Source organism: Pseudorasbora parva, chromosome 21 (assembly GCF_024679245.1).
Source record: "Pseudorasbora parva isolate DD20220531a chromosome 21, ASM2467924v1, whole genome shotgun sequence".
Classification (NCBI taxonomy): Eukaryota; Metazoa; Chordata; class Actinopteri; order Cypriniformes; family Gobionidae; genus Pseudorasbora; species Pseudorasbora parva.
This window is the reverse complement of record NC_090192.1, coordinates 255,001-270,644: the sequence shown is the minus strand read 5'-3', so window position 1 is coordinate 270,644 and position 15,644 is coordinate 255,001. Positions and strand designations below refer to the sequence as shown.

At 42.0% G+C, this 15,644-nt stretch overlaps 1 protein-coding gene across 13 annotated transcripts in view; it reads right to left on the bottom strand.

Annotated features, from left to right (window-relative positions):
* The window catches only part of shisa6 (shisa family member 6), a 163,530-nt gene that overhangs the window by 88,947 nt on the left and 58,939 nt on the right, over positions 1–15,644 (bottom strand). For all 13 annotated transcript variants that reach the window (XM_067430729.1, XM_067430735.1, XM_067430728.1 and 10 more), the window contains one exon: positions 3,630–3,790. In XM_067430729.1, the coding sequence (XP_067286830.1) occupies positions 3,630–3,790 (161 nt within the window). The remainder of the gene's footprint in view (positions 1–3,629; positions 3,791–15,644) is intronic.

The window sequence follows — 15,644 nt, the reverse complement described above, 5'->3', positions numbered from 1 at the left end:
AGTTTCTGTTGATCATCTGTCCGTCATCGGCTAAAGCCCGCCCTGATGATCTCATTGGTCAGTTTCTGTTGATCATCTGTCCATCATCAGCTAAAGCCCGCCCTGATGATCTCATTGGTCAGTTTCTGTTGATCATCTGTCCATCATCGGCTAAAGCCCGCCCTGATGATCTCATTGGTCAGTTTCTGTGGATCATCTGTCCGTCATCGGCTAAAGCCCGCCCTGATGATCTCATTGGTCAGTTTCTGTGGATCATCTGTCTGTCATCGGCTAAAGCCCGCCCTGATGATCTCATTGGTCAGTTTCTGTTGATCATCTGTCCATCATCAGCTAAAGCCCGCCCTGATGATCTCATTGGTCAGTTTCTGTTGATCATCTGTCCGTCATCGGCTAAAGCCCGCCCTGATGATCTCATTGGTCAGCTTCTGTTGATCATCTGTCCGTCATTGGCTAAAGCCCGCCCTGATGATCTCATTGGTCAGCTTCTGTTGATCATCTGTCCGTCATCGGCTAAAGCCCGCCCTGATGATCTCATTGGTCAGTTTCTGTTGATCATCTGTCCGTCATTGGCTAAAGCCCGCCCTGATGATCTCATTGGTCAGTTTCTGTTGATCATCTGTCCGTCATCGGCTAAAGCCCGCCCTGATGATCTCATTGGTCAGTTTCTGTTGATCATCTGTCCGTCATCGGCTAAAGCCCGCCCTGATGATCTCATTGGTCAGTTTCTGTTGATCATCTGTCCGTCATCGGCTAAAGCCCGCCCTGATGATCTCATTGGTCAGTTTCTGTTGATCATCTGTCCGTCATCGGCTAAAGCCCGCCCTGATGATCTCATTGGTCAGCTTCTGTTGATCATCTGTCCGTCATCGGCTAAAGCCCGCCCTGATGATCTCATTGGTCAGTTTCTGTTGATCATCTGTCCGTCATCGGCTAAAGCCCGCCCTGATGATCTCATTGGTCAGTTTCTGTGGATCATCTGTCCGTCATCGGCTAAAGCCCGCCCTGATGATCTCATTGGTCAGTTTCTGTTGATCATCTGTCCATCATCAGCTAAAGCCCGCCCTGATGATCTCATTGGTCAGTTTCTGTTGATCATCTGTCCATCATCGGCTAAAGCCCGCCCTGATGATCTCATTGATCAGTTTCTGTGGATCATCTGTCCGTCGTTGGCTAAAGCCCGCCCTGAGGATCTCATTGGTCAGTTTCTGTTGATCATCTGTCCGTCATCGGCTAAAGCTCGCCCTGATGATCTCATTGGTCAGTTTCTGTTGATCATCTGTCCGTCATCGTCTAAAGCCCACCCTGATGATCTCATTGGTCAGTTTCTGTTGATCATCTGTCCGTCATCGGCTAAAGCCCGCCCTGATGATCTCATTGGTCAGTTTCTGTTGATCATCTGTCCGTCATCGGCTAAAGCCCGCCCTGATGATCTCATTGGTCAGTTTCTGTTGATCATCTGTCCGTCATCGTCTAAAGCCCACCCTGATGATCTCATTGGTCAGTTTCTGTTCAGGCATAATTACTCCTCTATGTTCGGTTGTGGGCGGGGCTGAGTTCAGCTGTGGGCGGGGCTGCGTTCGGCTGTGGGCGGGGCTGAGTTCAGCTGTGGGCGGGGCTGCGTTTGGCTGTGGGCGGGGTTGAGTTCGGCTGTGGGCGGGGCTGAGTTCGGCTGTGGGCGGAGCTGAGTTCGGCTGTGGGCGGGGCTAGAGCCCCTGCTGTATAAGCTCATATCATACATTGGTCACATGGCAGAATCTCTCACTTCATTCAACAGTCATGTAAAAACTCATCTCTTCCATGAGCACTTAATCTTATCATAGAAAAATAAAGATTTAGATTTTATTTTCAACAAAACATGAAAAAATATCTCATGTCATTTTACTTTCCTAGTAAATTCATCTTAATTTAAGAATTGTTAGATATTTAGACACAACAAAATTACTGAGTAAGAAGGGCATTTGTTGCAGTGTATTCTAGCTTTTGCTACTCGCCTCTTCATGACGGATCGCTTCCTGTACTCCTTGGCTGTCAGTCGTTCTGGATAAAAGCGTCTGCTAAATGCATAAATGATAATGTAAATATCAGCCAACATCGTAACTGTGACTAAAGCTTGTCCAGCGCGCCGTCCCAAAGCCTGGAGCTCGTTTCGTTGAGCTGCCAGCGCGGATGTCTCGCTTTGGCAAAATACTGAGCGTGCAATCCCAGAGAGCATGCATTCAAGCAGACAGAATCCAAGATGGCGGATGAGACGAGAGAAATGCTTCAAGATTAAACAAAATAAACCAACCTGCTCTCACTGGCAAAACGGACCTGTGGCAACGTGTTGTGCAAACCACAAAATAAATGCCAATAGGTTCATATCACTGCCGTTTCTAACAGAAATGAACACTGGAGGCGGTAAAAAATCTAGTGTTTTTTTATCTTTTATCAAGAAAAAACTGAATTAAGATACAAATTGTAAAAAAACATCCGATTTGTGAGTTTATATCATGCGATTCTGAGTTTATAACACAGGTTTATATAAAATGATGTGCTTTGTTCGCTGCTAACCCGTTCACATTCACTGCACCGGTCTGAGCCGTTAATAACTTTATTAAAGATCCTCGTTAAAACACTCGTGGGTCATAACTCACACTCTCTGCCGTGATAGTCTGGACCGGAGATCAACTCTTTGTGCTCGGCTAAAAAATAAAATACATAATTCCAGGACAACAACAGGACTCTTTCCAGAACATTGTCCATTGTGTTTTCCAGGACGAGAGGGAACCCTGAACTCTCTTCTTATTTAGTTTATTTAGTTCATGTTTCTAGTCAAAATATCTTAAAAAACAAAAACAAAAAAAGTCTTACATTAAGAAACATTTACTAGACAAGTAAAATTATTGTCTTGTTTTAAAAATGAAGATAATCTGCCAATGGGGTGAGATGAATAATCTTGTTTTCTGTTTGAATTAAGATTATTTTTCTCACCCCATTGGCAGATTATTTATCTTATTTTAAGCAAAAACTCTCTTCATTTTGAGTTATTTTCCCCAAAACAAGACAATTACTTTTGCTTGTCTAGTAAATACTTCTTGCTTTTGAGAATTTTTAGATATTTGGACTAGAAACAAGACAAAAATACTGAGTAAGAAGAGCATTTTTTGCAGTGCATAAAATATTTTTTCTTGTTTTCTTGAAAATAAAATACAAATTAAGTATTTTAAACAAGACTCGAAACAAGACAAAATACGTAAGAAGAAGTAAGAAGAGCATTTTTGCAGTGTAGTTTAGGCCAGAGATAAATCTTTGTATAAAAAATTATAATAATAATTCCAGGACAACAAGATTGTCCAGAACTTTTTCCATTGTGTTTTCCAGGATGAGAGAGAACCCTGAACTGATACACTGCAAAAATGCTCTTCTTATTTAGTATTTTAGTATAAAAAATTATTAAGTAAGAAGAGTATTTTGAGCAGTGTAGTCCGGCTGGGATTATCCCTCGGGACTGGGCTTACACTAACGAGTAAACGCATCTTGATTTAAGAATTGTGAGATATTTAGACTGGAAACACGACAAAAATACAAAAGAAGAAGAGCATTTTTTGCGGTGTGATGTCTGGTTGGGGTTATCCGTGATTTCCACTCACCGTGGCTGGATTTGGAGCTGTGGACCGGGGTATAGTGGTTCTTGGAGCCCGTGCGTTGTGGAGTATTGTCTTTGGAGGAGCTGTTCATCGCAGCAAAGTTCTCACAGTCGTACTGAGAAATAGGAATCGGTCCTTGTTGGCGAAGTATATCAGCGAGGGCTCTGTGGAGAACATTGGAGAAGTATGAAGACAACCACAAGCTTCAGGTGAGAGATTACCTGCAGATACTCCACACTGGGATTTGACTGGATTTGTAGAGGAATAAAGAGTTTAACCATCGGCGAGCCAGGCTTCAGCCCGAGCCCAGAGGACCTGAACTCAGCTGCATTATGAAGCTCCGCTCTGTTCATGTTTGCTGTTATTATTCCGGCCACACACTCTCATAATGCATGTATTTCAGTGCGTTTGTGGTGTGTATTCCATCGCAGGTTTGAGCATATTTCGCTCTCAGCACAAGAGCAAACATCTCTCCTGATCTCACGGGATTATCTGAGCCAACAATACATCATAAGGGTCAGAATTACTGTTTCTATTATGCCAAAAGTTGTTAGGATATCAAGATCATGTTCCATGAAGATATTTAGTACATGTTCATGTCATAAATGTATTATTAGTAGTAATATGCATTGCTACGGTCTTCATCTGGACAACTTTAATTAAAGGAGATTTTCTCAATATTTGGATTTTTTTGCACCCTCAGATTCCAGATTTTCAAAATATTGTCCTCTCCTAACAAACCATACATCAATGGAGAGATTATTTACTCAGCTTTTAGAGGATCTATACATCTCCATTAAAAATAAAAATGACCCTTATGACTGGTTTTGTGCTCCAGGGTCACATTTTCAGGGATGCGCTTTTGGATTATTGTTTTTTATTGAACATTTTCCCTGATCCACCCAGCTCACAGTCCATAGAACATGGACATTTACCTAAAATAACCCTCATTTATGCAATCTATCCTAAGGGTCAACATTATACATTTTTCTGTTATGCCAAAAAAAATCCCTAGGATATTAAGATCGTGTTCCATGAAGATATTTAGTAAATGTCCTACTGTTAATATATCATAAATGTATTATTAGTAGTAATATGCATTGCTGAGGACTTCATTTGGACAACTTTAAAGGAAATTTTCTCAATATTTTGATTTTTTTCCACCCTCAGATTCAGATTTTTCCTAACCCTAACCCAGATTTTCAATTTTTAATCACATATTACCCTAACAAACCACACATAAATGGAAAGATTATTTAGTTGTAAAAAAAGACCCTTATGACTGGTTTTGTGGTCCTGGATCCCAAATGAGGTTTTATCTCTTCACCTGTTTGTGTGTAATGTGAACTGAAAGCTCTTCGTTCATATGGTATGAAGGACCAAAAGTGGCAATTCTGAATGATATGATCACATTATTCTACTCTCTTAATAATAAAGGTTTCAACCCATGGACTTACAGCAATGCAACATAAGAGGCATTTATTATAGATTAGTGATCTTAATATCCGGGATTGAGGGAAGAGTTTTCTCCCACACACAGAACTGAAGGGCTGAGAAATGCCCTGTTAGAGTGTGTGATGAGCAAAAGAGCAGCGGATAGCGGAGCGGGGTAAGATGAGCCAGTGGGTAACTTGACCCACCCCTTTAAATGGCTCATCTTACCCCACTCTCCACTACCGCGGATGGCACTTCACTCCTGTTGCCGGTCAGTCCAAAGCTCAGACACACTTTATAACACTAATCCGTTATTAAAGAGTAACTACACAGGAACCGCTGAGTAACACTCTACTATTAACTAACGAGAAACTCTGAATAATGAATATGTTATCGTGCTCAGTCGCATGTTGTAGTTCACTATTCATCATCAGAGCTCCAGATTCATAATTAACATCAGTAAAGCATCATGTATAACTAATTATAAAGTGAAGGTCATAGTAACCCACTAGTAATGACTCAAGTGTTACTACCATAGACTGTACAAAAATATTGTCGTAGTGTCCGTGACGTCACCCATAGGATTCCGATAAGCCGTTCTGAAGCGTAAAGTAGGGGCGAGCTGGGCGTTGCCATCTTGTGAGCGAGTCATCCCATGTCACTCCCGGATAACAGAAAAAGCTGAGGTGACGCAATGACTATAGACGGCGGATAAATGGCTATCCACTTGTAACCACGCCCTTAATTATGCAGAACTTTAAGGCTTTATATAACGTAAACGAAAAAATTCACCCCCTCACAGTTGTCATGAAGGTCAAAATTAGCCTTATAGGCCAAAGCAACAATTTGTACCAGGCTGTAAACATGTTTTTTTTTGCTGTAAAGTTGAGAATTTTAACATGGGGCTGAATGAGATTCTGCTCCCTTCTGGAGCCTGCCTCTAGTGGCCAGTTAAGGAATTACAGTTTACATTACTTCCGTATTGGCTTCAAGAGAGATCGCGGGAGGTTGCACCTTGGTTACTACACTCTCAGGAAAAAGGTGCAATGATCTCGCTTGGGCGGTACCCTAAGGTACAGAACCAAAAAGGTGAATATCGGTGCTTTAAGAGGGAGTGTGAGTACCTTAAAGGGGCATATCAGTGCTTTAAGAGTGAGTATGAGTACCTTAAAGGGGCATATCAGTGCTTTAAGAGTGAGTATGAGTACCTTAAAGGGGCATATCAGTGCTTTAAGAGTGAGTATGAGTACCTTAAAGGGGCATATCAGTGCTTTAAGAGTGAGTGTGAGTACCTTAAAGGGGCATATCAGTGCTTTAAGAGTGAGTATGAGTACCTTAAAGGGGCATATCAGTTCTTTAAGAGTGAGTATGAGTACCTTAAAGGGGCATATCAGTGCTTTAAGAGTGAGTGTGAGTACCTTAAAGGGGCATATCAGTTCTTTAAGAGTGAGTATGAGTACCTTAAAGGGGCATATCAGTGCTTTAAGAGTGAGTGTGAGTACCTTAAAGGTGCATATCAGTGCCTTAAGAGTGAGTGTGAGTACCTTAAAGGGGCATATCAGTGCTTTAAGAGTGAGTCTGAGTACCTTAAAGGGGCATATCAGTGCTTTAAGAGTGAGTGTGAGTACCTTAAAGGTGCATATCAGTGCCTTAAGAGTGAGTGTGAGTACCTTAAAGGGGCATATCAGTGCCTTAAGAGTGAGTGTGAGTACCTTAAAGGGGCATATCAGTGCCTTAAGAGTGAGTGTGAGTACCTTAAAGGTGCATATCAGTGCCTTAAGAGTGAGTGTGAGTACCTTAAAGGGGCATATTAGTGCCTTAAGAGTGAGTGTGAGTACCTTAAAGGGGCATATCAGTGCTTTAAGAGTGAGTGTGAGTTCCTTAAACGGGCATATCAGTGCCTTAAGAGTGAGTGTGAGTACCTTAAAGGGGCACATCAGTGCTTTAAGAGTGAGTGTGAGTACCTTCAAGGGACATATCAGTGCTTTAAGAGTGAGTGTGAGTACCTTAAAGGGACATATCAGTGCCTTAAGAGTGAGTGTGAGTACCTTAAAGGGGCATATCAGTGCTTTAAGAGTGAGTGTGAGTACCTTAAAGGGGCACATCAGTGCTTTATGAGTGAGTGTGAGTACCTTAAAGGGGCATATCAGTGCTTTAAGAGTGAGTATGAGTACTTTAAAGGGGTACATCAGTGCTTTATGAGTGAGTGTGAGTACCTTAAAGGGACATATCAGTGCTTTAAGAGTGAGTATGAGTACCTTAAAGGGGCATATCAGTTCTTTAAGAGTGAGTATGAGTACCTTAAAGGGGCATATCAGTTCTTTAAGAGTGAGTATGAGTACCTTAAAGGGGCATATCAGTGCTTTAAGAGTGAGTATGAGTACCTTAAAGGGGCATATCAGTGCTTTAAGAGTGAGTATGAGTACCTTAAAGGGGCATATCAGTGCTTTAAGAGTGAGTATGAGTACCTTAAAGGGGCATATCAGTGCTTTAAGAGTGAGTATGAGTACCTTAAAGGGGCATATCAGTGCTTTAAGAGTGAGTGTGAGTACCTTAAAGGGGCATATCAGTTCTTTAAGAGTGAGTATGAGTACCTTAAAGGGGCATATCAGTGCTTTAAGAGTGAGTGTGAGTACCTTAAAGGTGCATATCAGTGCCTTAAGAGTGAGTGTGAGTACCTTAAAGGGGCATATCAGTGCCTTAAGAGTGAGTGTGAGTACCTTAAAGGGGCATATCAGTGCCTTAAGAGTGAGTGTGAGTACCTTAAAGGTGCATATCAGTGCCTTAAGAGTGAGTGTGAGTACCTTAAAGGGGCATATTAGTGCCTTAAGAGTGAGTGTGAGTACCTTAAAGGGGCATATCAGTGCTTTAAGAGTGAGTGTGAGTTCTTTAAACGGGCATATCAGTGCCTTAAGAGTGAGTGTGAGTACCTTAAAGGGGCACATCAGTGCTTTAAGAGTGAGTGTGAGTACCTTAAAGGGACATATCAGTGCTTTAAGAGTGAGTGTGAGTACCTTAAAGGGACATATCAGTGCCTTAAGAGTGAGTGTGAGTACCTTAAAGGGGCATATCAGTGCTTTAAGAGTGAGTATGAGTACCTTAAAGGGGCATATCAGTGCTTTAAGAGTGAGTGTGAGTACCTTAAAGGGGCATATCAGTTCTTTAAGAGTGAGTGTGAGTACCTTAAAGGGGCATATCAGTGCTTTAAGAGTGAGTGTGAGTACCTTAAAGGTGCATATCAGTGCCTTAAGAGTGAGTGTGAGTACCTTAAAGGGGCATATCAGTGCCTTAAGAGTGAGTGTGAGTACCTTAAAGGGGCATATCAGTGCCTTAAGAGTGAGTGTGAGTACCTTAAAGGTGCATATCAGTGCCTTAAGAGTGAGTGTGAGTACCTTAAAGGGGCATATTAGTGCCTTAAGAGTGAGTGTGAGTACCTTAAAGGGGCATATCAGTGCTTTAAGAGTGAGTGTGAGTTCCTTAAACGGGCATATCAGTGCCTTAAGAGTGAGTGTGAGTACCTTAAAGGGGCACATCAGTGCTTTAAGAGTGAGTGTGAGTACCTTAAAGGGACATATCAGTGCTTTAAGAGTGAGTGTGAGTACCTTAAAGGGACATATCAGTGCCTTAAGAGTGAGAGTGAGTACCTTAAAGGGGCATATCAGTGCTTTAAGAGTGAGTGTGAGTACCTTAAAGGGGCACATCAGTGCTTTATGAGTGAGTGTGAGTACCTTAAAGGGGCATATCAGTGCTTTAAGAGTGAGTATGAGTACTTTAAAGGGGTACATCAGTGCTTTATGAGTGAGTGTGAGTACCTTAAAGGGACATATCAGTGCCTTAAGAGTGACTGTGAGTACCTTAAATGGGCACATCAGTGCTTTAAGAGTGGGTATGAGTACCTTAAAGGGGCACATCAGTGCTTTATGAGTGAGTGTGAGTACCTTAAAGGGGCATATCAGTGCCTTAAGAGTGAGTATGAGAACCTTAAAGGGACATATCAGTGCCTTAAGAGTGAGTGTGAGTACCTTAAAGGGACATATCAGTGCCTTAAGAGTGAGTATGAGTACCTTAAAGGGGCATATCAGTTCTTTAAGAGTGAGTGTGAGTTCCTTAAAGGGGCATATCAGTGCCTTAAGAGTGAGTGTGAGTACCTTAAAGGGGCATATCAGTGCCTTAAGAGTGAGTGTGAGTACCTTAAAGGTGCATATCAGTGCCTTAAGAGTGAGTGTGAGTACCTTAAAGGGACATATCAGTGCTTTAAGAGTGAGTGTGAGTACCTTAAAGGGGCATATCAGTGCTTTAAGAGTGAGTGTGAGTTCCTTAAACGGGCATATCAGTGCCTTAAGAGTGAGTGTGAGTACCTTAAAGGGACATATCAGTGCCTTAAGAGTGAGTGTGAGTACCTTAAAGGGACACATCAGTGCCTTAAGAGTGAGTATGAGTACCTTAAAGGGACATATCAGTGCCTTAAGAGTGAGTGTGAGTACCTTAAAGGGACACATCAGTGCCTTAAGAGTGAGTATGAGTACCTTAAAGGGACATATCAGTGCCTTAAGAGTGAGTGTGAGTACCTTAAAGGGACACATCAGTGCCTTAAGAGTGAGTGTGAGTACCTTAAAGGGGCATATCAGTTCTTTAAGAGTGAGTGTGAGTACATTAAAGGGGCATATCAGTGCCTTAAGAGTGAGTGTGAGTACCTTAAAGGTGCATATCAGTTCTTTAAGAGTGAGTGTGAGTACATTAAAGGGGCATATCAGTGCCTTAAGAGTGAGTGTGAGTACATTAAAGGGGCATATCAGTGCTTTAAGAGTGAGTATGAGTACCTTAAAGGGACATATCAGTGCTTTAAGAGTGAGTGTGAGTACCTTAAAGGGGCATATCAGTGCTTTAAGAGTGAGTGTGAGTACCTTAAAGGGGCATATCAGTGCTTTAAGAGTGAGCATGAGTACCTTAAAGGGACATATCAGTGCCTTAAGAGTGAGTGTGAGTACCTTAAAGGTGCATATCAGTGCCTTAAGAGTGAGTGTGAGTACATTAAAGGGGCATATCAGTGCTTTAAGAGTGAGTATGAGTACCTTAAAGGGACATATCAGTGCTTTAAGAGTGAGTGTGAGTACCTTAAAGGGGCATATCAGTGCTTTAAGAGTGAGTGTGAGTACCTTAAAGGGGCATATCAGTGCTTTAAGAGTGAGCATGAGTACCTTAAAGGGACATATCAGTGCTTTAAGAGTGAGTATGAGTACCTTAAAGGGACATATCAGTGCTTTAAGAGTGAGTGTGAGTACCTTAAAGGAGCACATCAGTGCTTTAAGAGTGAGTGTGAGTACCTTAAAGGGACATATCAGTGCTTAAAGGGCCATATCAGTGCCTTAAGAGTGAGTGTGAGTACCTTAAAGGGGCATATCAGTGCTTTAAGAGTGAGTGTGTGTATCTTAAAGGGGCATATCAGTGCTTTAAGAGTGAGTATGTGTATCTTAAAGGGGCATATCAGTGCTTTAAGAGTGAGTATGTGTATCTTAAAGGGGCATATCTTTGCTTTAAGAGTCAGTGTGAGTATCTTAAAGGGGCATATCAGTGCTTTAAGAGTGAGTGATATACCTTAAAGGGGCATATCAGTGCTTTAAGAGTGAGTGTGTGTATCTTAAAGGGGCAAATCAGTGCTTTAAGAGTGAGTGTGTGTATCTTAAAGGGGCAAATCAGTGCTTTAAGAGTGAGTATGTGTATCGTAAAGGGGCATATCAGTGCTTTAAGAGTGAGTTTATGTATCTTAAAGGGGCATATCAGTGCCTTAAGAGTGAGTGTGAGTACCTTAAAGGGATAGTTCACTTTGAAATTAAATTTTGATATGTTTTAGCTTACCTCATGGGCATCTGAGATGTAGGAGTATTTGTTTCCCCAGTGGTTTCAATTTTGATCATTTTAGGTCGAACCGTGTGATTGTCTGTGCCTCACATAATGCAGGTCTATGGTCACCACCTCAAAGAGCATACACAGAGAAGTCCAAATTAAACAATCCCCCATCGTAAGTACACACTGATGGCCTAAGACACGAAACAAGCGGTTTGTGTGAGAAAACCAACAGTATTTATATTGTTTTACCTCTTGTACACCGCTACGTCCGACTGATCCGAGGGCGCGCATGCGTGTTTCCTGTTGTGACATTCGCGCATTCTGGCTTTAGTCTGCTCAAGCGCGGAAAGCGCCGGAAGTGGATCTCTTGCACGTGTACGTCTCTCATTGTTCACACAAAACAGAGATTATAGGTGAAGCGGCTAATAGAAATGGTACTAATTTACGCTTATCCTGGATGTTTAAACTGACGTAAAAGAAAACAATTACGTATGCTTGCACAAACTCATCCGGGAGTGGTGTATGTGTTATTTCTATTTGAAAAGCTGGTATTGCATGAATGAGAAATAAAATGTAGTTTTGATGTAAGTTAATAAAAACATTTTTCGGGGGGCATTACTTGCTTTTCTATAACTACTACTTTTTTATATGGTCACCATATATTTGGTAAGAATGGTTTTACATGAGAGAGATATCTAGTCAATCCAATGTGAAACTATGTGTACAACTCGTAAGGGTGCAGTCAATGATACTATTACTACTAATAATAATAATACACAGTGTGTATTCATGTTCGTGTAGCTCTACTTAATGTTGACTTTGTAATGACAAGCAATATTTTTTTCAAAACGTTGCGACTCAACAGCAGAGAAAACTCAGGATCTTCAGTCAGGCAGGTGTGTGATGCGATACTGTCAATGTCCTCGTCGTCGTCTTGTAGTTGTGGCATTGCTATGTTCCATTCGTGACAACATATGCTCTCCACTTCTGTTGGCATCTCACAACACTTGCTACAAGAACACCACCAATTTTGAAGAGATCTCTGTCTCTCTGAGGCTTGAAGACGTGCTGATGCAGCGGATGCTTCCCACATCGCTCTGAGTTCTTAATCAGTGTATTCTGGTTCAAATAAATATGGTTGTGAAAAAAATTCAACGTTGTCTGTTAATATATCGAAATCTTCTTCTATTGCGATGTCCTGTACATCTAAATATGTTTAGATCTACACAGGGAAAGGTAACTCTTCACAAATTTATGTGTAAACAATGAGAGACGTACACGCGCAAGAGATCCACTTCCGGCGCTTTCCGCGCTTGCGCAGACTAAAGCCAGAATGCGCGAATGTCACAACAGGAAACACGCATGCGCGCCCTCGGATCAGTCGGACGTAGTGGTGTACAAGAGGTAAAACGATATAAATACTGTTGGTTTTCTCCAAGCCTGCAGTCTCCCTCTCATTTACTGAAGCTTTCGCGCCTCGATCGCCCCCCGGTGACCGGTCCCAGTATAGCCGCCCCTCAGTGATTTCTAATGGACGCGAGGCAAACTAAATAATATAATTACACTTCAAAATGTTTTCCCCAAAGTTAGTTTATGTCACTGAAGGCAGTTATCATCACGATGATTTCATTTCAGGTGTTCGTTTTAAAAATAAGTTTAGTTTGAGTTAGTTATTTGATGCTATAAAAACGGTGTGTGTGACGTCATGATTGACAGCTGAGACTGACGGCTTCTCTGAGTGAAGTTGTCACTGAGGCACTAACGGACTTTTTTCGAAATTTTTGGGAGCAGATTAGATCTTTAGCTTTAATTCCTACATTTCCATAACTGTTTATTTCACACCAACATAATTAATTGTTCTGCATCTGCGAGAGAGTGGGCGGGCTTTTGATATCGCAGCTGTACTTCCTGCTCTACTTCCTGCGCTCTACTACGCAACTCCGGTCCCGAAATCGCTACTGCGCAGACTCGGTCCCAAGATGTCCGCGCCGTGCAAGGCCGTCTGAAAGCTTCAAATCTGCCAAGCGGAAACGGATGATGTCGAGTCGTCCATATTTTTTTACGGTCTATGGTTTTCTCACACAAACCGCTCATTTCGTGTCTTAGGCCATCAGTGTGTACTTACGATGGGGGATTGTTTAATTTGGACTTCTCTGTGTATGCTCTTTGAGGTGGTGACCACAGACCTGCATTATGTGAGGCACAGACAAGAACGGTTCGACCTAAAATGATCAGAATTGAAACTACTGGGGAAACAAATACTCCTACATCTCGAATGCCCATGAGGTAAGCTAAAACATATCAAAATTTAATTTCAAAGTGAACTATCCCTTTAAAGGCCCATATCAGGGCCTTAAGAGTGAGTATGAGTACCTTAAAGAGGCATATCAGTGCCTTAAGAGTGAGTATGAGTACCTTAAAGGGGCATATCAGTGCTTTAAGAGTGAGTATGAGTACCTTAAAGGGGCATATCAGTGCCTTAAGAGTGAGTGTGAGTACCTTAAAGGGGCACATCAGTGCCTTAAGAGTGAGTGTGAGTACCTTAAAGGGGCACATCAGTGCTTTAAGAGTGAGTGTGAGTACCATAAAGGGGCATATCAGTGCTTTAAGAGTGAGTGTGAGTACCTTAAAGGGGCATATCAGTGCTTTAAGAGTGAGTATGAGTACCTTAAAGGGGCATATCAGTGCTTTAAGAGTGAGTATGAGTACCCTAAAGGGGCATATCAGTGCTTTAAGAGTGAGTGTGAGTACCTTAAAGGGACACATCAGTGCCTTAAGAGTGAGTGTGAGTACCTTAAAGGGGAACATCAGTGCTTTAAGAGTGAGTGTGAGTACCGTAAAGGGGCACATCAGTGCTTTAAGAGTGAGTGTGAGTACCTTAAAGGGGCACATCAGTGCTTTAAGAGTGAGTGTGAGTACCTTAAAGGGGCATATCAGTGCTTTAAGAGTGAGTATGAGTACCTTAAAGGGGAATATCAGTGCTTTAAGAGTGAGTATGAGTACCCTAAAGGGGCATATCAGTGCTTTAAGAGTGAGTGTGAGTACCTTAAAGGGACACATCAGTGCCTTAAGAGTGAGTGTGAGTACCTTAAAGGGGCACATCAGTGCTTTAAGAGTGAGTGTGAGTACCGTAAAGGGGCACATCAGTGCTTTAAGAGTGAGTGTGAGTACCTTAAAGGGGCACATCAGTGCTTTAAGAGAGAGTGTGAGTACCTTAAAGGGGCATATCAGTGCTTTAAGAGTGAGTATGAGTACGTTAAAGGGGCATATCAGTGCTTTAAGAGTGAGTATGAGTACCTTAAAGGGGCACATCAGTGCTTTATGAGTGAGTGTGAGTACCTTAAAGGGGCATATCAGTGCTTTAAGAGTGAGTGTGAGTATCTTAAAGGGGCATATCAGTTCTTTAAGAGTGAGTGTGAGTACCTTAAAGGGGCACATCAGTGCTTTAAGAGTGAGTGTGAGTACCTTAAAGGGGCATATCAGTGCTTTAAGAGTGAGTATGAGTACCTTAAAGGGGCATATCAGTTCTTTAAGAGTGAGTGTGAGTACCTTAAAGGGGCACATCAGTGCTTTAAGAGTGAGTATGAGTACTTTAAAGGGGCATATCAGTTCTTTAAGAGTGAGTGTGAGTACCTTAAAGGGGCATATCAGTGCTTTAAGAGTGAGTGTGAGTACCTTAAAGGGGCACATCAGTGCTTTAAGAGTGAGTGTGAGTACCTTAAAGGGGCATATCAATGCTTTAAGAGTGAGTATGAGTACCTTAAAGGGGCATATCAGTGCTTTAAGAGTGAGTGTGAGTACCTTAAAGGGACACATCAGTACCTTAAGAGTGAGTGTGAGTACCTTAAAGGGGCATATCAGTTCTTTAAGAGTGAGTGTGAGTACCTTAAAGGGGCATATCAGTGCTTTAAGAGTGAGTGTGAGTACCTTAAAGGGGCACATCAGTGCTTTAAGAGTGAGTGTGAGTACCTTAAAGGGGCATATCAGTGCTTTAAGAGTGAGTATGAGTACCTTAAAGGGGCATATCAGTGCTTTAAGAGTGAGTATGAGTACCTTAAAGGGGCACATCAGTTCTTTAAGAGGGAGTGTGAGTACCTTAAAGGGGCATATCAGTGCCTTAAGAGAGAGTATGAGTACCTTAAAGGGGCATATCAGTGCTTTAAGAGTGAGAATGAGTACCTTAAAGGGGCACATCAGTGCTTTAAGAGTGAGTGTGAGTACCTTAAAGGGACATATCAGTGCTTTAAGAGTGAGTGTGAGTACCTTAAAGGGGCATATCAGTGCTTTAAGAGTGAGTGTGAGTACCTTAAAGGGGCATATCAGTGCCTTAAGAGTGAGTGTGAGTACCTTAAAGGGGCATATCAGTGCTTTAAGAGTGAGTGTGAGTACCTTAAAGGGACATATCAGTGCCTTAAGAGTGAGTATGAGTACCTTAAAGGGACATATCAGTGCTTTAAGAGTGAGTGTGAGTACCTTAAAGGGACATATCAGTGCCTTAAGAGTGAGTGTGAGTACCTTAAAGGGACATATCAGTGCTTTAAGAGTGAGTGTGAGTACCTTAAAGGGACATATCAGTGCCTTAAGAGTGAGTGTGAGTACCTTAAAGGGGCATATCAGTGCCTTAAGAGTGAGTGTGAGTACCTTAAAGGGGCATATCAGTGCTTTAAGAGTGAGTGTGAGTACCTTAAAGGGACATATCAGTGCCTTAAGAGTGAGTGTGAGTACCTTAAAGGGACA